General features: G+C 40.6%; 1 protein-coding gene across 1 annotated transcript in view; it reads right to left on the bottom strand.

The window, feature by feature from the left end:
* Positions 1-22,461, bottom strand: part of MYO10 (myosin X) — a 154,327-nt gene that overhangs the window by 35,596 nt on the left and 96,270 nt on the right. The window contains exons 15-19 of the mRNA XM_030444837.1: positions 21,235-21,327; positions 20,471-20,539; positions 20,205-20,287; positions 18,665-18,773; positions 15,425-15,505 (exon numbers count right to left, since the gene is read on the bottom strand). Of these exons, the coding sequence (XP_030300697.1) occupies positions 15,425-15,505; positions 18,665-18,773; positions 20,205-20,287; positions 20,471-20,539; positions 21,235-21,327 (435 nt within the window). The remainder of the gene's footprint in view (positions 1-15,424; positions 15,506-18,664; positions 18,774-20,204; positions 20,288-20,470; positions 20,540-21,234; positions 21,328-22,461) is intronic.

Below are 22,461 nucleotides of genomic sequence, written 5' to 3'. Positions count from 1 at the left end.
TTTGTTTCTGAAGACATTCCCTTACTGTCCCAGAGTCTTTGTGTCTACAAACAAAAAGGAAAATAAAATAAAGAACTTGCCACAGCTGAAAAGTTTACCCGACATTTCTACTGTATGGAACCAGCAAGTCAAAAGAATATTTGGATAAATCTGAAGGAACAGCAAGCATTTGGCATGTCCAAAGTTCTCCTGGCCTTCATTTATACACCTATCCTCAAAACACATAAAAAGCCTTTAGAAATTACTAACAATTGGTAACTAGAAATTACTAGAAATTGGTAACTTCCTAGAAAAAGAACACTGGTATATTCCAACATCATTTGTCCCTCAAAAAATTCTGCTGCAAACTCCAAGCCATATTTCACTGCAAGCTTAGCAGTTAAATGCTGACTCTTTCATACAATTTCTACAGGTCTGAATGTGAAAGTGCTGAATTTACCAACAGTGTTTACATAATGAGCTGATCTTCTCTTCAACTCCAACTACTGCATCTGACCTGTGTGACTCATCTTCCAGCCTTGAATATTTTAGATAAGCGACAGACTTCCAAATTAGCCACTCTCATGCCACAGGTTAGAGTTGCCTGTATAGAAAGAACACTGTAATTTGTGATGCAACCTTTCTACAGGCAAATAGGATTTCTTCTAAAGGAAGACAGAAGTTGTCTACCTCTCTCACTAGTGGTGATACATAAAGCTCAGAGAAAGTAATTTCTTAACATATTGGTTAAAACTTCACGGAACAGGAATGAATTGTTAAAAGCACAGACTTGAACATTTCTAAGTATATGTTTAGAACTATCTGTGTGTATGCCCAAGTTTTCAGCTGAAGCCAGCCCTTGCTGCTTGAATATGTTATTCAAGGAGTCCATTGAAATGCACAGCAAGTCTCATGGGCTGTCTGTCTCACAGCAACAACTGCAGGAGCATCCATGTGAGACAGACAATTAAGAGCATTTGAGGAAAGAGAGATTTAAAGTTTGAAGCTGCTCTGGCAGAGTCTCAGGGCACTGACAGAAGGTGCAACTCGGAGCAGAACCCAGCTGGGACTCCTCACAGATCCTCCTTCTCCACCTGTGAGTAATCTATTGCTGCTCCATCTGAGGTCATCCTCACTAAAACCTCCAGTCCCTGCAGACTAAACCCCAGCCTGGCCTCATCCTCCTCACATTGTGACCAATCAGTCAGTGGGCTTTTCCTGAAGAAAAATCAATCAGGCTGCCTGATGGCCACAGACACACCATGACGAAACATGCTGAGAGGTACTAATTGCAAGGACAGCTGTCCTTCCTTCCTGACTCCATGTCAAGACAGCCAGCATCACTGCTGCTCACTACAATGGGCAAGACAACAGGCACACACACTGCTCTGTGTCTGCTGAGGCTGCACATGAAAAAATTTCACATGGTGGAACCCTGGCCCTCCACATCCATGGTGACTCCAAATAATTTACATGGACTGAGACCCCAGCTTATTTTTTTTTAATAAATTTTTCTACCTTATTTTCACTCTTCCATGCCAGACCACTGCAGTTTCAAACATCCACACTTTACAAGTTATTTTATTGCTTGAATGTTAATTGGAAGTTCTATATTGAAAAGCAGTAAATCATGATTTAGAATGGCTCCTCCAACATGGTTTCTTCCCATAATGGTGCTTGGTATCAAATGTTTATTCCTGAAAGATACAAATTTTTATTAGGGAATAGAAAACTGGGAGAAAACACTTTAGAGAATCAGTTACTAAGATGACTTTTAGCTTGCATGGCCAAAGTCTGGCTGGAATAGCTGTAAAACCTTTTCTGGTAACAATCCATGTAAGAAAGTAACTCTGTGGACCTATACACCTAGTATAGTGTTACTACAAGCAATCTCACATTTGAGTACGTGAAACCTTCCATGTAAGTAGTTCTCATTGAAATGTTAAACACAATATCACTTCAGCAGTTTGTCCTGAAATAGTATTGCAGATAACTTTAATCCACTTTATCACAACTCCCTTGCTTTTCCTTGGTCACGTGAAACTGAGCAACATTTTTTTTTCCCCAGACTGCCTGCAGCTCTACATAGGAAGAGAAGATACAGACACATTGCCTCCTTTCCTCTATAGCAGGTAAGTAGAAAGAAAGGAGGATGAACCTAATTTCCACCCAGAAAAGTTTTCAATGCACAGGTGAGAGGAGCTAACATTGCACTCCACAAAGAGACAAAACACCTTAACTCACAGAGCACAAGGAGAACACAAGAATCTAAATCCAAATTCACTTGGTTCTCTTTTTCAGTCTGGAGCACCCACCCACCACTTCTCTTGATCTGTTTGCACCCAGTTTGTTTGGACCACAAGCTATAATGCCTCTTAGGTTTTAAGACTCTACTTTGGGACATTGCTTTGAAGAGAATACTAGCAATTCTCTGTTGTTACAGAAGTCAGTTTAAACCACTAAAAAGCATGAAAATCAAGGCCAAGACATATTTGAACCAGAAGGCACACCTTTTTCTCACTGAGTATATTCATTGGAAGAGCTTACCTGTGGTGGTGGGACCATTTAAAGCCACCAGACACTTCAAAGACACCAGGGGATGCCCTCATCCTTCCAGCAGGTGTTAATGGTTTCCTTACAGCTTGCCATGCAGCAGGCTAGACTCAAAGATCTAAACAACCCCCCTTCAGCACTCCAGTTGTAGAAAAAATACTATTTATTATTTATTTGAAGAAGCTTAGTGCTGGCTTCTGTAGCCTTTTATATTGGGTGCCCCAAAGAATGGCTCTGTACCAGAGGGAGGAACAAGACACACAGCTACTGCAGCCCACAGCCATGCAAGCTTTGCCTGGGCAGGAAGCAAGTCCATTTCTTATTTAAGCATTTGGCAGCCCAGCAATAGATGTTTGGCTGAGATATTACTGTGGCTAACTTGCTACAAAGACACAGGCCACAGCACTGTGGTCTAGCTTTGATTAAGTCATTACAAAGCCTTCACACATTCACTACGAAATAATAAAACCACACTTCACACTATCAGCTTCAACTGTTAAAAACAGGAAAGACCTTTCAACAATCATGAATTACACCTCTGGAAACTGCAGGGTTTAAAAACAACAAAGAAGTTTTGAGTGTCTTTAACTGATGAGCGTACATGCTTGTTGTATGGCCACAAGGGCCACCAACTTGCTACCTAGAAATCAAACCCACATTCAAGCAACATTAAAAAGTTAGCACTTGGTTGCAATTTTTTTTCAATATTGAGGCCACAGGCAGTTTTTCTCTGTCTGCAATATATTTCACCCCTGTACATGATTCATTCCCTCAGTGACCTGTAACAGACACCTACAAAGCACCAGGCTGACGTAACGTGCCACATTGCTGCTCAGTGCTTTCTCAAGCAAGGAAGCATTCCAGTGCAATTCCTGTGCCCCCCTCCCCCAAAATAAAAATAAATTAAAAAAATATATGGTTTTATAAAATTAACTCCCAAGGAGCCATTTTCTCCTCTCCTTCCTGTACTGAGCCTTTTGTTTGAAAGCTGTAATAGGAAATCAGCCAGGCTTAAATCACAGCCAGTATCTGCTATGTGTAAATGAAGAATGCTATAAAATATTCAGCTGAACAGCTTTGGGTTGCTAGGACACCAGAGGTCGGGCAGCACTGAAAGGGCAGATTATTCCCACCCCAGCACAGGCACAGGGCTCCATTCATGGCAGGGTCCTGCCTCTGGGCTGCTGCCCACACAGGCACTGTCACCCAGTCCTCCCAGAGCATCCCTGCCACCCAGATCCTCAGGGACCCTGCATCAAGCCCTGTCAGAGCAGCCAGCACCAAAGACACCCAGTTGAGCTGTACAGGTTCCTTTCTGCTTTTCAACTTTACCAAGGGGCTCATCTCAACCTGGAGGAGCCCCGGACAGTAGTGAGGGCTGCGTGAGAGCTGTAGTGCAGCAGACTTGCAGTAGCTGGTCTAGGGATCTGCTTTAAGTTTTAAAAGTATGAGGTAACAGGTAACACAGCAGTTAAGAGACTTCTAAAGTCTGGAGAGGGGAAATTCAAGTTTACAGAAAATGATGGGAGCCCTGTGATCGGTGCAGACATCTTACCCAGATGACAGCAAGAGTTGTGTGGTGGCCCAAAAAAATGAACCAGATCAATTCCATGCAATAAGTGTGTTAATTACCCTACAGCCTGTATCTCAGAACACCTCAGCATCAGTCTAACCTTGGCATTTTTCTTAGAACTTGGTCCTTGGAGCTGCTGCTCATGTACCCCTCTAAATTTTTACTTAATATGTTCAGAACTTGCCTTTCAGATCTGCAAGTGACTAGACAAGGAGGTATCAAGACAGCTGAAAGATGAGCATGTGTGTTTGTGGGGAAGGGATAGAAATTAAGATAATAGTTTGGTCTTGTGTACATCCATTTCACAGAAGAAGCAACAAGTACGTTCTCCTTGGACTGCTTTGTTAGAACAGTTCCATCCTGTCATAGTTCCTCGCACAACAGTAGTTGGAAAGTCTCCTACTTGAATTCTATGATGTTTCTGATAATGACATCAAAATCAAATAATGTAATTTCTGATAATTCTGAAATACATGAAGCACACAGTTAACTCTAATTTTAAGACAATCCTGTGAAGAAAAGTTCTGCCCTAACTTAGGGTTTTACAGTCTGCTGTGTCACATTTAAATAAAGCTCTTCATGCCCTAGGAGTGGATATTTTCCGCCCAGATTTTCTCATTATGGTGAAAACCCACCACTGAGACTCCTTGCTTGATTAGATGTATTTTCATTGCTGCCATACCAGCTCTATGTTCTCCTGGGACAGGCCAGCAGTGTGGACTTCACACCACTGGAGCAACAGATGTAACAAACCTTCCCTCCTCCTCCGCATGGTTGAGTCCCAACTTGAGGCTGGATATACAACTGTAAGGGAGCTGCACACACACCTCACTCATCTTTTGAAAGCTGTGCAATGTGAGGGATTGGGACTCCAGGTATTCTGTGATGTGCTGCCTAGCACATCTACAGCAGCCTAAAACCAGTAATAAATTAAGCCATGCATTTAGATCTGTGCTTAGAAGTCATTAAGGCAAATGAGGTGAACATGCCCTTTAACAATCTGGCTGTTGTGAGACACCCTAGTTTGTGCACACCAGTGGTCACAGGGAAATGGCAATTTTGGATTCCTGTTCATCCACTTCTTCCCTGAGAAATTCCTAAGATGGCTTAAATATACAATAAAACAAAACCCTTAACATTTGAGTTAGAAAGAGATACCAAAGATAGAATCAGCTTTCTTAAACTCAACTTTGTTTGCTACATGAATTGTTTCCTCATATCAGAAACTTCTGTGAAGCTAATTTTAAGTGCTAAACCACTTTTAATAAAAATAAGATTTTCTTCCTTTGGAAGACTACTTAATAAACGAGGCTGGACTCTGTCTCTTTTTGGTGAAATATGCATATATGGTGTGTCTGGCAATCTGCAGATACTTGTCCTTTTCATGCTGAATCTGGGGCAGCAACTCCTTTGAGACAGCCAGTATCGCAGAGGATTTGGCATTTATCTGGCCTTGTGAAAGTGAATGTCTTCCCTCTACCTACTTTATCTCTACTTTATCTTCACTATTAATAGTTTTGAGACCCCCAAAAGCCCCTACCTACCACATACTTAATGTCTAGTGTACTGTATCTACAGAGATTAAGCTTCAAATATACCATAATACACTTAACTGTGCACACAGGCAAATGGTAGAAATAAAACGCATCACTATGAGTTTGGTGACAAACTTGCTTTTTCTACACCAAATATTGCACAACACTCACAGGTGCATCTGGCAACCCAAGGAGGTCAGCCAAAACTGAAAGCATCCCAGTGCCCCAAATGATGTACACAGTGCAGTGGGCTTCTTGGCTCATCAGCAACTTCAGAGCCCTGAGCAGTGCACACGCTGCTCATCTCCTGCAACATGAGCTTCACAGCTCCCACGTTCCACTTCAGACAACTAAACACACAACTTCAATTCTGCAACTCTAACACTGAGGTAGCAACAGTGATAGGAAAGGACCTGCCTTGATTCTTAGGCTCCTAAATTGTCTAAATCCAACAGAAACAGAGCATAAATTAGACAACAAGGATAAGACACTTTGATGCGATTTCAGCAAGCGCTTCATGTTTAAAGTTTCATCTTACAAGGTGACAGCAGATGTCCTGAAGTGTACTTTATCTTTGCTTCTTTGCTGCATCCTGTGACTAAATTAAGAAAAGCCACAAGTATATATACACACATGAACAGATAGATACAGTCAAAGAGAAAAAGAAACTGACCCAAGTCTACTCTTAAATATAACCTTCTGATCCTGACACAGAATTTGAGTTCTGAAAGTAGGTCTGACAAAGATCTGTTAACAGTTGGAACAGTACTATAGCTTTCAGGTAATTCCTATCAGTAATTGATAAAAATTATTGATAAAAATAATTGTTGTTATGCTTCCACTTAGGTTGCAGGTTGTAAATAGTGGTTTTTTAATAAAACAAGTGATAAAGAAAACAAATCTTTTCTTTTTCTAAAACTAAGACATTTTATCAAAAGAAATGTGAATACATGTAACTGATGTGTACGCAACAAAAAATACCTACATTTTTGACCTACCACCACTGTTAGCACTTGGGGTTTAAAAGGACTCAACATTAGTGAGAGAAGAACAACTACAGGTTATGAGAACCCCCTTTTCCCAGTCCCATATGCACTTTATCAGATTGTATCTCCTCCATCTAGATTTGCAAGGCAAATCTAGGGTTGCTCTTCCTGACACCAGAATAAAACTCCCATAGACTTCAATGATGCAGGATCAAACCCATCCCCTTCATAACAGGTTCTCTCAAGAAATTTTATCCTAATTTTCTCCCCTGTGGCTGAATCCTAATGTTTGCAGAGGCAAGCTCTTTAAGTGGGAAAGCAAGGAGCAAAACGCAGATGCCAGAAGCAAATGCAATCAGTAATGAAGAACAGAGCTATTTTTTCTGCAGGGCTGGGGATATATTGAGAGGGTTATTTCATCATTTACTGGGGGATAGAAGGAAGGAGTTGACAAAGTAAAGTCAAAATATACTGCTGCTACAGTATCTTTTCCATTACTACTGCAATTATTTTATTTTTTTTCCCCAACAGAATTTCTTGTATTTCTATGGTGAAAAATCTACTGTCTCAAATGTGCCCCATCAAGTTTCTCCAGCAGAACTACAAAATTAATTTAGACTTCTGGGTGATGCAGGTATCTCACTGGACTCCCCCAACACACATCCCCAGTATTGCTTCCTTACCACATAATCAAAGCAAATCTGCAGCCATACCTTATGCCGTAATAAATTACAGAAATACTATAGTCATAAACTTAATAGAGTTACTCTACACCATGAATTGCTGAATAACAGAAAAAGATCTTTCTCCAGAAAGCAGCTCATCACTACAACACAGTTCTTCCCCCCTCTGCACACACAGCTCTACTTTCGCTGACTTCTTTCCTGCTCTGTGAACAATCACCCCTTTAACTTTCAAACAGTGTGTGATTTATTAAATCAGTCTGCTTGGCAGCAAAGCTCTCCTGGCTTTCAAAAAAAAAAAAAAAAAAAAAAAGATTAGACCGTTTTGGTTGTTTTTTTTCTTCAAAACTTAATTCTGCATGCATTTACCTTCTTGAAAAGAAAATCCAAGCCCAGAAACATTTCCAGTACAGCTTGCTCAGCCAAACTCCAGACACTTATCTTTCTCTAAGTCCACTGCACCTCCCACTATGCAAGATCAAAATTACTATAAAGCCTCTATGAATTAAACCCCTTACCTTTTAAGGCTTTTTCACCCTTCAGCGTTCGCCCATTGTGAAAAACTGAATCTTTAGCAGTTGCAGCTACACACAGACACACAGAGAACAGGGCTTTCTTCAGCTCACTGGTATTTCAAGTCTTTCATGTGATATCTTTGGCTGTACTTGCTTAATTCATTCCTGCTGCTACTCAAAGGAAGTCAAGCCTAGTGAGGGCTGGCTCTACAGCAATCGCTGTAGATATTCCTGACTAACAGGACAGGAAGGCTAATCTCACCTTATAAGCATCAAGAATGTAAATATATTTCACAGCCAACAAATTCCTAAACCGTAAGAGATAAAATCCACAAAATGCCCTAAAACACACTTTGGCAAAGGAATTACAAACATTAAGGATTTTGCTAGAGAACAATACTTTGTACTCCAGTGATGCTCTGGGAGCTTTAAGGATGGCTATTTATCATGGACTGTGCATATCTTTTGCAGTAGTTACCATGAGAACACAGCAAACAGGATTTGAATGTAAATTGCCATCTAGAGATGTGGGGGGATTTTGTTTTGTTGCCCTTAAAAAAGAAATCTTCCAAAGCTTGATGAAGTGCACACTTCTTCCGCGCATACATTTGCATGACAATGCTTGCAATTCAAATAGATGGTGGAGTGGGAAAGAAAATCCTAGTTCTTTGCTCCATATTTATACAAAGCAAATACTTCAGACTTGGGATCAGTAACTGCTGTTCCAAAAACGCCTGTCCATGGCACACAATCACATGCGAAAGAATTCATAAAACACAGAAAAATCCATTAGGTGGCACAAAATGCAGAATTACCGTAGTGCCTGAAGTCAGCTGAAGGAGTTAAGATCCTCTGCTGATGAAATCAAAATCCAGTCAAAATCCTTCTCCCTTCCAAATGTTACACTGAACTACACAGCAAGCGTAACACTTTAAAAACACCCCACGCTACTAGGCTTTTTGGTTTTCCTTGTTCTGGTACTTTGCTGGTCAGGCTACCTTCTCCAAAGTCCCTCCTGAAGCAACATTTGCTCCCCATGCATCCCCTCACCCCACTGACGAGAGCACACTACCACGGTTACTGCCTGAGATCCAAAACCAACTCCTACCACTTGTGGACAGGCTCCTACCAAACACTCTTCCCAGGAAACTTTGCAACCATGCACTTACGTGCTGCAAAACATGCAAAAATCTCTTTTCCTGCACCGCCTGGAGTTTGATGCAATCTTTACAGCACAGCGCCTGCTCCCTCCCTGGCAGCACCCTCTCAGCTCTCTTTTCCCAGCCTTAAAGTCCTGAATTTTAAACTCCTTACACCACGGTTACTGAGAGACAAATCCTAATACACTTCAGCAAAGGGATGCCAAGTCAGCCCTGCTTAGTAAACAACAAACCTTGATGAAGAAGAAGGACATGCCTGTCTGGGTGTCTGCCTGGAGAGAGGAATGACCTACTTCGGTCCAGCAAGAAGTGACGCCCTGCGATGGGGACAAAGGGACAACTCTGTGGCTCCCAGGCAGCATAACTGGCATTCTGCACTGCAGGGGTGATGGGAATGATCATGAGGAAACCACATATAAGACAGGCACTGCCTGTGAAGCACAAAACTCCTTGCAGGAATCATCTTGTACTTTCAGTCAGGGAATTCAGATCCTCATGCAATATCACTGCCAGTACTTCATGAGTAGGGAGATTGCTTTCCTCACACCCACTCTCTCCTTATCACTTTTACCTAAGGAGTCCTCTAGTGCCTGACCTAATTACTCAAGTGATGTGCCAGTAAATGATGGAGCTGGGACATACTCCACAAGTCTTAATTTGAAGCTGTGTAATTCTGTAAATCCCTAGGCGACAAGATCCAGGTAAATGAATTAGGCAGCAGCAGCCAGGCACGATGCCACACCTTCTGACTCCACCTTCCTGATTATCAACAACAAAGCCTTCCTTATAAGCTGGTTATAGAGCTAAAGATAAATATTTTGTATTTGGCCCCGTGCACTTGTTGGCCTGTAAAATCAGGCCAGTGTGCCATGTTTTTGCTCTTCTTCCAAAGGATAAGCCTGAACAGCAGCTCCCTGAGCCTGACCCAGGCTGCCCCAGCAAGCCTGATCTGTACTCAGAGCCTGTGGCTCCCTCCAGAAGTAATGACAGCTGTAATTGGTAGCCAGAAAACCTTCTTGAAACAAGTATTTACTGAGAACAACTGAGATTAAAGAGATTTTTTTTTTAAATAGCAGTAATCTCTAATATTGAGCTGCTTGTACAGCTGTAAATTAATACTACTAGACATTAACTTTCTACAGATAGTACCACACTCGCCCAATGGCTGTATACGGCCTATATAATCTACTCCCTTTACTTACAAAGTGTGACAGAGTAGCTATTAACCTGATGATCAGGCATTCTATTCCTTTTTACTTAGAGATAGCCAGTCAAATTTACCCTGTGATCTGCTAGGTTCTAGTACCAGAGAATAGTGCAACATCACTACAGAAGGGCTACCCCGGGGTCCTGCAACTAAACGAGAAAACCATAAAAACATCTCCATTTAGAGCCTAACACTTTTAACTGCTGGGCTCAGCATGTTTAAAAACCCACAAAGGCATTTACTCCTGAGAAAGGAGACCCAGAATCATCTGACTGACCGAGATTCAAGTACAAAGCAAAGCATAAAGTAAAAGGTGTGGGTTCTACTGCAGTAGGATGTGCATATAAGCCTGAAGCTGGGCCACTTTAGTAATGATAATTTTAAATTATTTTTTTTAATAAAAAGATTTTTAAAATTAACGTTTTATCCAGATGCTTAGTAATCTTATGTTGAAGGCATAGCAGAATATCCTTGAAGCTCAGAGTCTCCCTCTCTGCATCTTTCGAGATTTTGTCCATTCTGTTCCCAATACAGCAGTGTTAAGCAGTGTTAAGACTCACACTGTCCTTATCCATATTTTTGCAAATAATCTCTCTACTAGGCAAAGTTGGTGATTCATATAGTTAAGGCTCAATAGGGCAATATTGCAATTTCTGGCTGACAACCAGTTCACATACTGCATTTACTGAACTTGTACCTGTTCCACACCCTGCACACAATCATTCTTGCCGATGGGGCCAAGCTGTGCTCTCATTGTTTCTTTGTACTGCATCCCTTCTAGGTGGTGTTTAGGTGGTACCATGCTATGCTTAGCTTTGCAGTGATTCAGAGCTATTGTAAGAGAACAAGTTTAATTCAGACGCCAAGCAAAACAGGTTTGCATCTTATTTTCTATTGGGGACATGCTATTTCAGGGTGTCTCATGGCCATTAAACTACATCGCTGGTGCCAATAGCCATACCTTGATACCTTTAAATGGGTCTGTCCCCAGTAGCCTGGTGAGCAATCTTGTTGCCCTGATAGTAAATTTTGTCAGAATGAATATGCAGCATGATAGGACTTCTAAGCAGCAGTAAGCCTCAAAGGATTTATTAGACCTTTTTCTACAAGTCTTCCTTTGGAATTGCAAAGTTATTACTAGTTTCACTTTTTCTGTTGCTCCTTCTAAACCCTATTCTGGAGTAGGTTTACAATACAGGTTTAATTTTGTCTCATTTCTTTACCTCACCTAATTACATTTTAAGATTAAAAAACATTAATATAAAAAACCTGCTGAGAAAGAGAGTTGCCTCATCAGAGCTCAGAAGCTTCAGAGAAGGGGACTACTATCTTGCCAGTGGCAAGACCATCATTGCAAGCTGTAATAATCAAGATTTCAAGAATCCAGCACAGATGAGGCCATACAGATGGCTGGAGGTGGAGCCACTGACAGTGATTATGCTAATACTATGCCACTTGCAATTAATATATTTTCTGAAGAAAAATCCTAAATGAAGAAGGGAAAGTGAGACAGCACTACATACCCAAGGCTGGCTCCTGGCCAACAGGAAAATTTCTGCCTCTGAAAAACTTGCAGCGGTAGTGGTTCAAGGGTTGGACTTGATGATCTCTGAGGCCCCTTCCAACCCAGCCAATTCTATGATTCCATGATTCTATGAACTTTGCTTAGGAAGTTCAGATCTTAAATTTACTCTGAACTATCTCCTAAGCACCAGGAAGCCTTAGCAACTGTATTAATAGCTGCAACCTAGAAGAAACATTCATGTAATGGCTGTGGTAGTAGCTTGTTTTAAAAAGACTTTCTTGTTTGGGGTTTCTGTTGGGTTGTTTTGGTTTTTTTTTTTTTTTGGTGTGGGGGGTTTTTTGTTTGATTTTTTTGCTTGTTTGGGTTTTTTGTTTTGTTTTGTTTGGTGGTTGTGTTTGTTTCGTTTTAATTTAGGGAGCATAGAAAGGATAGATGGAGACCAGAAAAGACAAAGTTGCAGGAAGGAATCATTATTGAACAGAACAGGGGCAGCAAAAGAAACATGAGACCAAGAAACAGAGAAAGATGTATCAAAGTTCAAAAGGATGAAAAGATATGTAGTTCTGAAAGCTGCATTGGAGATTAGAGGAGCTGAGGAGAAAGACCCTTCATTAGCAGAAATACCAATTAAGCATACCAAGTGGAAAAATTTCCACATTATGGCCAGTTCAGAGCAGATTGGAAACTGTGAAAACAGATACAGCAATTGTTCAGGGGTCTTCCAAAGATTAATGGGCCCTCTGTTCTTCTGTCTGAGGCCTGCTCACTGAAATGTCTTGTGACGAAAGGTCATGTCCTCTGTGCCCTCCCTTTTGGAAATTTCTCTAATGAGAGCAGATTATACTTTGATATGGAAATGTTCAGTGGTGTACTGCATATGCTGAGTTGGTTTTGCTTGCCACTGTAACATCTTTAAAAATTAAACTTTCTGTCAATTCAAAAAAATCAAATAATTACGGTAAATGATCACATCTGTTACCCAACACAAATACACTTTAAGGTGTAGAAGAGCAGAGAAGCAGTGTCTGCTGCATGTTCTGCTTCTCAAAGGTTTGGATTTGTCTTCCATCTGCTCAACCTCATTCACCTACAGAATTCAAACATATTCCCAAGCAAAACTGCTCTCAAGCACCACCATTTCCTCCCCTCCAGAGCTACAGAGGATGCTCTCCAGTAGGTGTGTCACCTACTTGTACCCAACCCAGAGTCATGAGTAGCTTGAGAGGTTTTGCTCCTAATAACACAACTTCTGCTCTCTCCTTGCCAAGTCTCTCTGTTGCAGCTCTACTTAAATGCTGCATATTTAAAAACAACAACAAAAAACAACAACAAATAATTAAATCACCTCTTTCACATTGTTATTCAGCAAGCACTATTAAGTACTATTTGAAGAGTGAGGTTTTATCATTCCATATCACCATCACTGCAGAATTAAAACTGTGGATATGCTCAGAGAAGATTTTTACCTTCTTTAAATCCCAGTTACTCTGTTTCAGCAGCTCTTCTGATTGTTTCAAGCAGCTATGCTTCTAACCAGCCCTGCACAGTGAGTCAGGTATGTAGTAACCTCTGGTAGCCCATGCACAGATAACATATCTCTGAGCTGTGCTGGATCAGAGCTATGCAAACTGACTCACCTGATTTTCCTTTGTCTAACTGAAAAGAAGCAACAAGTTGAACAACAGGATAAATATGAAATGCTTAAGGTGATGTGCATCCACAGAATCCAGCTCAGCTACAGGGGAGCCAAATGCTGTTCATGTGCCTGCTTCAGTACCTGCATCACTGCAGAAGGAGACACACCAACATCAGAAGATTGGCACTAAAAATCTCTGTGTCAGTGAGACACAGGGTGGGGCAAACATAAGAGCAGTGCACAGTAGAAAAAAACTTAAAGCAGTGAAACACAGAATGGCTTAGGTTGGAAGGGACCTTAAAGATCATTTACTCCAACCTCCCTGCCATGGGCAGGGATGCCTCTCAACTAGACAAGGTTGCTCAAAATTTCATCCAAATTCATTTTGAGAACACTTTCCTGAGTGACTAAAGTCAATGACAAGTAATCTTTATGGCTTTTCTTCTCATTTTCCATCAAATCTTCCACTGATTCAGCTAAAACAGGCAAACTCAGTGACCCTTTTTTCTACTCTTGGTCTTCAAATATTATTTCTTATTTGGTAAAGCCAATCAAGTTAAAATTGCATTCAAATTTAAGCAAACAGAAAACAAGGGCAAATGTTTTTGTATAAGATTTAAGTGAGATTCTACACATACTCTGGAAGGGATTGTCTGCAGGAATTTCGCAATCTGTTCCTCTATGCACTTCCTGCAACTACTCCTGTAGTTTAAGCTCCTTCTGCTCGCACAGCTCCTAATGCTGTGAGAACTTTGTTTTAATGATAGTAAAATATATGTGCAGATACAGTAGCATATGCTGAATTTGTCAGGGCTGAAGCATTCATTCTAGTGGGAAAAGACCAGTAGAGCAACAAGGAACATAGAGTGGGAACTCAGCTTTCCTTCCTACGGATATGCAACAAGCAGCTGGTTCTTGTGTCAGCCATGGCAAATCCTTGAGACTTTGGCACTGTGGAGATGAGCCTTACTTGGATGCGAAATAAGGAAAATGTCTGAGTTATCGAAATTCTTATGTTCCAGTGGCAGCAGGTGGGTTTTGAAAGAGTTTTTGAAAGAGTTCCACGCAGAAACAGGAGAAGGAAAGAAAACAAGCTTTCCAAAACTGCCCTCCCTCAGTGGCCAGGGTCTTTGCCACAGATGCAGGTTCACAGACCCAGCTTTGGGCCATGGCACTGCTTGCCATATGGGTTTGGCTACATGCTGGCTGCATACCTAAGAGCACCCAACACTTTGGACACAGAAATCAGATCTTACTCATTTCCGGGTTGTTCTCCCTTGCTAAGGGGCCCACAATCTGCATGCTACTTGAGACACCATGACTAACACTGCAAAAACAGAGTTAATAGTTAGAAATTGAAATAATGTAAAGTTAAGGATGGACAATTGAGACAATACAAAAAACTTTGACGAAATAGGCCAGGTTTGATGTGTTAGTATTCTGATTAACCATACGTTCCAGAAAAATCTAATATGTAAAACTGGATTTATAGAAGTTACCTGTTTCTAAGTTGCCATGTAAAACCATAAACCAGATTTGTTAGCACCTCTGTCTGCTGCATTTTTCACATAAGCAAGCAATACCTAAATAACAGTTTCTCAAGTCAAACCCTATCATATTAGGATGAGGCTGACAATATTTAACTTCAGTGATTACTATACTATGACCACTTCATTTCTAGAGAGCACTCTCAACATATCTAAATAAGTCTTGAAGTTGCCTTTCATTATCTGTGACTCAAAAGACAAGCTGATACAGTAAGCCTTAGTTTCCAACTCTATTTTTAAACCATAGTTCAACAACAGAACAAAGCAGCCAGCATGAACGTACCTAGAACTGTACATAAAATGAAAGACCAGACAGATTTGGTCATTCACACCAGTTTTGTTATTTGCACCACCATTCACTGCTGCTAGTGATTTAAAACAAACTTCACAGCTTTTACTTTTTCTTCTTAAAAAGGCTCTCACAGAACTGTCAAACATTCAGAACAATCTTCTGCCTTTCTTTATAACCATCTTTAGAGTAAACCTGAGACGTATAGAAGAGATGGGTGCAACATTAAATCTTACCTTCTGCACGTTGGGTTTGATGCACCGGACAAAGAAAGGATTTGAAGAACTCAGTGTCGCCATTAAAGAATGAAGTGATTCCTAAAACATAGGTAGAAAGAAGACAGCTCTTCACAAGATGACTTTTTGTACAAACAACATTCCCCAGCAAAGGCTCTTGCAGCTTAGCACTGCAGACAGCATCTAACTACAACACCTAGTGGTGTACCCCAGAAATTGCTGTACCATGTCAGCTCTTGCTTTTCAGTATACAGAACCAATACAGGCATGTTTGTTTCTTCCACTGGCCCTTCTGATCAAAACTGTCACCATTGTTTCACAGTGATAACAAACTTGTTCATGAGGAAACACCAAATTGGCAAGTTGCTGTTTCGGGGATTTTTTGAGTGACTGCTTAAGACTTAGGACACATTCCAAAACTTAGGACATATTCCCAAGTTGTTAAAATGAGCAAGTCAAAAAAAAGGATAAAGGGTCTGAGGTAAAACTGGGATACCCACTGAGATTTCCTCATTTCACTCCAAACACCTCACACCCACTCATTTTCCATTTTCCCTGCCATCAGCTGCATTTGGTGCATAGGGAGTTCTCTCTCCTATGCAGCCTCAACCTTTCTTGCTAAAAGGACACTCTCATAATAAATGTAAGACAACCAAAGGGTAGCAAAAACTTTAAAAATTCCTAAAAAAAAAATAGTTACTTAGAATATAGTAGAAACTGTTTTATCAATATTATGTTTTAAAATGCCCCCCTCCTGAAAATAACAAAAATTGTGTAAAGCATAAAGTGGAAAAGAAACTATATCTTATTGAAAGACAATGCTAACAGCATTAAGCAGAAAGATTCAGTTACTTCATATGATAACTGATTGCATTTAACAAAAAAAAGAGAAATTATAAAGTTCAGCTAAAAAAAAAAAAAAAAAGAAAAGAGGAAAACATGTTTTTCCCCCTAGTTTCAGAACTCTGAGTGACCCAATAACAGTAGACGCAGTTATCTGAACCTCAGCCTGGAGATAAAAATCACAAAAATCCCTCAGTCCTTTTATGATTACTGTTTTAATTACACATCCGCCCCTTTCCAGCCTGAGCAGTCATTCCATATCTTATTCCAACTTGCCTCATTCTGAATCATTAAGTATGATAAACCATTTTAAACTGAAGCCTTGCATTTACTTTGCAGAGATAGAAAGGACTGTTATAGGAAAGGAGCCAGGGCTCTGAAGAGCCCAGAAAGCTGGCATTGAGAGTATGTCACTCCTCAAGGGTGGCACTGCATGCCAGACATGAGAGACAATACAGATCAGGCAGTCAAATTCACTTTTTGAAGAAGAAACACAGCATGCCCTACTATATATTTTGGAATGAAACTGCCAATGGCAGTCTGTTACAACAATTTTTTTCTCTAATCTGCAAACCAAAGGCCTTCTTGATGACAAAGCATGAAGTGAGAAAGGCAACAGGCAGAGCTGTGGTTGTGCACAGAGCTGGTACAAAGCAAAAGGAGCAAATGGTGAAGTGACTGTGAACATAAACGGTGGTTGTTGCTTTGTTTGCCTTTGCCAGTCTAGGGACCAGGAGTCAGGGGCAGCAAACATTAAACAGCCAGAAGATACAAAGACAAATACTTTTGTGTAAAGACAAGTATTTACAGCTTCAAAAAGTAAAGGCTTCATCTGTATGAAACCTGTGTGAACATTGCAACATCTATGGACAGCTAAGGCAATGCTCTCAACACAGGCTACTTTCTACAGAGATTGGAAAAATTTGCCTGTCTGAACATAATCTATTTAACCTGTTTTCACATTCATCTGTGGCACAGACAGCCAGATCCTGCACAGGGTTGCATGCCTCTAGGTTGCTGTCAGGTGACAAGCTAATCTGAAGTTTATCCTGCTTTGAGCAATAGGCTGAAACAGATGATATCTAACCTCAGCTATTCTCTGTGCACCCCCAGGTCTGCATTAGGCAAGCTGTCAAATAGAAAGAAGAGTTAACCAACCTATCATGAGAATAAAATTGTACAGGCAAAGTTATCTTCAGTTGCAATGAGATGGGCTAACCCCTGGAAGGCTTTAAAACACGGAAAAGAAACATCTAACATAATACTTTGAGGATAGCATGATGTGAAGCTCAACCTCTTATAAAGCAGCCCAGCTGGCTAATGGTCAGTCACTGTAGCTTTAGATAAGAGGCAACAACATTTTAATTTCATGTTTTATAAAGTTTTATGACATCCAGGGGTCCTGACGGAGAAGAGATGGAACTCTACTTTACATTCTACCTCACAAAGTGTGCACAAAAATATGGTCAATTTTTATACAGTAACATCCTACAGGTCTACATTGCACAGGTACATACAACGAAGTGGAAACTGTACCTTTTGCTATCCCAGAGAGCTAGCAAATGATACCACTTCACTAGAAGTCTGTGACAAGCAATGGTAGCACAAAACAAGCTTTCCAGGGAATCTAACAGTAGTGTTTTTTAATAAAAGACACTGTATATGCCCCGGCGTACACTCCTTGCTGTTCTGTCCAACATTCAGCAGTAGTTTATTAGGATAAAATCTGCCCTCAAGGGAGTTAGAGTCTGCTTCCTTTTTTTTAAAAAAAAAAAAGTGAATGAACAGGGTAAATGTATATTAATTCAAACAAAATAAAAGACAACTAATCCAGACTTGTACTCATGTAATTTAGAAAAAGTTTTGTGCCAATCTTTCTCCTTTAAATAATTTTCTGATAGTCTTTATGCTAGATTTCAGTTTGTTGCCATTTTTGATGGGAGGGCTACAAAGCCTCATTAAAAGGTGTTTAATAAAAATGCCTTCCAAACTTTAAGTTAAAAAGCAAGGCAACACCTTAATGAGGTATGTATTCAGCACCTATTCTCCTTAGCATAAAGCCACTGCTGTAAGGCTTTGTATGATTTTCTGGCTGGTTTTAGACTATAATGGGAAAACAGAGTGAAAGATCAGCTTCATGGATGATTTTTAAAAAACGGACAAATAAGCAAGTGGAAAGAAATAGGAGTCCTGTGTGGATGGTGGGACATGAAGGTTAGTGTTTGCTTGAAGGTAGCTAGAATGGCAAATAGGTTGATTTGTAAGTGTGGTTTCACAGAAGAGAGCAATGTTTTGATGGTGAAGCTTTGCCTATTTTAATCTGCAACCATTCCTTATACTGAACAGGGTTTATCTATCACTGATTATCTACAGAGCAGAGAAGACACATTAACTAACCTTGAACTGGAGACTGACAGTGGGTTTTCGGTGCTTGCTTCCACATTTAAGAGTGTCTTGATTGTTGCGACTTGAAACGTGTTCAAATAGATCATAGATGAAATCAAGGCTGAAACAGGAAAGAAAAATATCACTAAAGTAAATCTTAACAGGTTATGAGATTTCCAGTATAGAATGCAAAGAAAGCACTGTCTCACAGAAAGCAGTTTCTTCATCCAAAAAGTGCTTATTGATTTTCTCTATGATCTTTGATCAGAATTAGATTTTGCCTCTGCAGAAGTTATGCAGGGAAGGAAAAAAAAAAAAAATCCAAGGAAACAACCAACAAACAAACAAATCCCCAAAACCAAGGCAAAACGAATCAAGAAGGTTCTTTCCTCTCACTCCCAGTACATCATTAGAGCAACAAAGTGTGAAGTCCTAGAGTCCTGACTGCATTTCACTCCACCGACTCAACCAAGATTCCAGCAGACTGTAATGGGAACAGTACCTGAACAAAGAATGAAAAACAAGACTTCCAGCTTGTTTGGGAACATAGCACAAAATAACCCCCCCACATGAGCCTCACTTCCAGATATCAGCTGTGTTTGCTGTTGTCCACCCTATCAGCTCTGTGTCCTCTTCACACCACTTACAGAAACACAGACCTTTTAAACAGAACCCAGAAAGATGTTGGTGCAAAAGCAAAACCAGACCCGGCAGCTTCACCTCATTTATTACTTTCACCTACATACTTCAGTGAACAGATGTTATCTCAAATATGTTGTGAAACCAGAACAAACAATACTGAGAGGGAAACGCTTAGGACGGTTTCCCCTGAGCAGAAGGATTTAAAGGATTTATGAACAAGCAACTCCCACAGCAAGGCAGCAGGGCTGGAGGACTGGACAGAATGGGTGAGGGCAGCAGCTGAGACAGCAACACCTGGGGCTCTGCTTCCTCCTCTTCTGTCACCCCTCTGTGTGTCCTGGAGTGTCAACCATACACCTACAAAGAGGGAGGTGGTACTGCTCCAGCTCACAGGGTACCACTGTAAGGGATCCTAAGATCTTATAGCAGAATGACAGGAGAACCACAGGTAGTGAGGACATGCAAGCTCAGGCTTTCAGTAACAGAAATTTTGACAGAAATTCTCCCTCTGAAGTAATTACTATATAGTAATAGGTCCTTCACACTAAGCTTTTAACCAAATCAGGACATGACAGAAATAGAAGCAAAAAACCCCACAAGCACACTGCCTATGAAGCACCCCAAAACAGTTAAAAACTGTCACAAGCTTTCAGCATCCTTAATCATCACTGAGTAGAAAGTGAGCACTCTAGCAACCTCCTGATCTGAACAGGGATGAGATACTGTACAATGTGGGTAAACCTGGCTTTGCGAGAACCAGTTACAGTCAGATCTGCTTACAAGCACCTCTGATATTTCTTCTGAGCTCATTTCAATGTCTGATGCTATGGAACACATTCAGACCTTGGTAGAATAAAGTAATACAACACTCCTTAACATCGTATCCTACAGAAAAATCACAGAGACTTACCTGCTTTCACGTAACAAGTTCAGGAGATCATCTCTGAAAGTGTCTCTGTTCTTCTCCAAGATACCCCTGACATCATACTGGACCTACCAGGAAACAGAACTGGTTCAAACAACAAGTCAACTAACAAGCACCTCTCACAAGAGCGGCACTGTAAAAAGTGCTGAGGGAACAGGGTGCTTTAGTTAATTTTGAGCAGCCTCAGGGTAAAATTAAGCTAATGAACATTCAGTTTGGAATAATTTCAGCAAATAAGTAGAGAAAATTACCTCCCCAGCGTAGTGCTTCACTCCAAAGTTGTGAACTGCAACTCTTGGTTTTACATAAAAGGGATTGTTCTAATTGGAGGGGAAAGAAAAGAGAAAAATATTTGGGGAGGGGGGTCAAGGAGTGGAATGACATAAAGGGTTGCATTACCCTCTCAACAGAGACCAAAGCAAACCACTGTCTTGCAGTGAACTCCCTGGAAGATTAGTGTTCCAAAAGCAAACAACCAACTTATAATGATAATAGGATTTGTTAGTCTGGGCTGCTTCAAATGCAGTAATAACAGATTTATAGTATCTGAAAAGGCACTATACTAAACCTCAACCCATCTGGAAGAACCACTTATTATAGGCACTTTGAAAGAAAAGACTGTGTCTTAACCTGACAGTTAGGAAGACTGGTGGACATGCTTGTAACCCAGAAACTCTCAAAAATAATTCTAGAATCACAAATAAAGGTAACACTAATCTCAACAGAGGAAACAGTAACCTTTCAATAAATGACATAAAAGTGAATACTTCATTAGATCAAGGGAAACTGAAGACCTAAGTGATCTGTGTTACTGCAGGTTGTCAGAGCTCTAAGAACAGAATTCGGCTTATTCACCACGACAGAACCTATAACTGAACAGTAATGAGGATATATTCTTCCAGGTAACAAACTCAGCCTCTACAACTATGCACCCATATAAATGAACTGTGATTTTTCCAGAGAAGCAGAGACCCTCCATAATTTGCACAGAAATCATGAGCAAAACATCACATACAGCATGCTGGGTATTCAACTTCTCCAGCAAGGTAGAGTCAGTAGCTTGAGGAAAATGGCTCTCTTCATTGATAAGTGCCAGCAGCCCCAGTTTCTAGAACAGTAAGAAGAGACAGAAGATGAATTAGTGCACAGATAAACACAGACATTGTGCCCAGCTTGGTAAAATCTTTGGAAATTGTTGTGTGCAGAGAGGCTCAAAAGAGCCTGTACATGACTAAAATGCCACTCTCGTGGATGACTGCAATCCTATTTTTCTGGCAGCACTCTTTTTGAAGCATACAGCACATGCTGCATTGGCCAAATCAAGAAGAAGAAGCTACTGGAAGAAGAAACAGTTCTCCTGATATGGGCAGCTTTTAGACTCATACAATGACATTGTCCCAGAATGTATTCCCAGCCTCTAAGATCTCAAGTGTTTGCTTAAATCTTAAGAGTTTGCTTAAATGGCTTTTCAAAAATTTTTCTTCCATAAAATTGTCCACTTAATTATTGAATCTACTGAAAATTTTAGCACCCACGGTGCCCAGGGGCACAGCAAAAGATTCACTTTAACTACATTTAAGTATGCACTGTGTGAAGTATAATTTCCCTTTGCTTTGCATACACCTCTGTGTAATTTCCCTTCATGTTCCCTACTCCAGATACCAGAAAAGGTACTAAACAAAGCAAGGTAGCCTGCAGTTAATTCACATGTCCAGCGAGCTGCAGGTTGCTGAGCCCTGAGAAAAACATGGTTCTCCAGGTGCACATTTTAATAAGCCACTTCCCATCAACCCAGAGCAGCTCCTGATAAACCACCCCACCCTGACTGCAGTCCCTTCCTGGCAGTAGGATATTCCGGCAGCCACCATCAGAGTCATCTAAAGTCATGCATCCATGACTCTTTCCACCCCACTGTGGACATAAACACAGCCCACTTGTACTGCGGGCAGAAGTGAACATGGATGAAACAACAAAAAACTTTGGCTTTGTCAGTTATAATTTCTGTGCAGTGAAGTTGGACCTCACCTGCCCCTCACAGCTGATGTTTGTACCAATAACTTTGCAGTAACTCCATGCTCTTAAATGTTCCTTTTGTACAAATCAGAACACTAACAAAATTATGGATGAAGCCAAAATTGGCAGGGAACAAATGAAGATGGCCTGTACCCTAAGGAAAACCATCATGGGGGTAAGACACCATCATTCTTTCTACCCCCTCTTTCAATACTTTTAAATCCTCTCC

Source organism: Calypte anna, chromosome 2, assembly GCF_003957555.1.
Source record: "Calypte anna isolate BGI_N300 chromosome 2, bCalAnn1_v1.p, whole genome shotgun sequence".
Lineage (NCBI taxonomy): Eukaryota > Metazoa > Chordata > Aves > Apodiformes > Trochilidae > Calypte > Calypte anna.
Note: the sequence above shows the minus strand (reverse complement) of the source record. Positions and strands in the feature narration are given on the sequence as shown.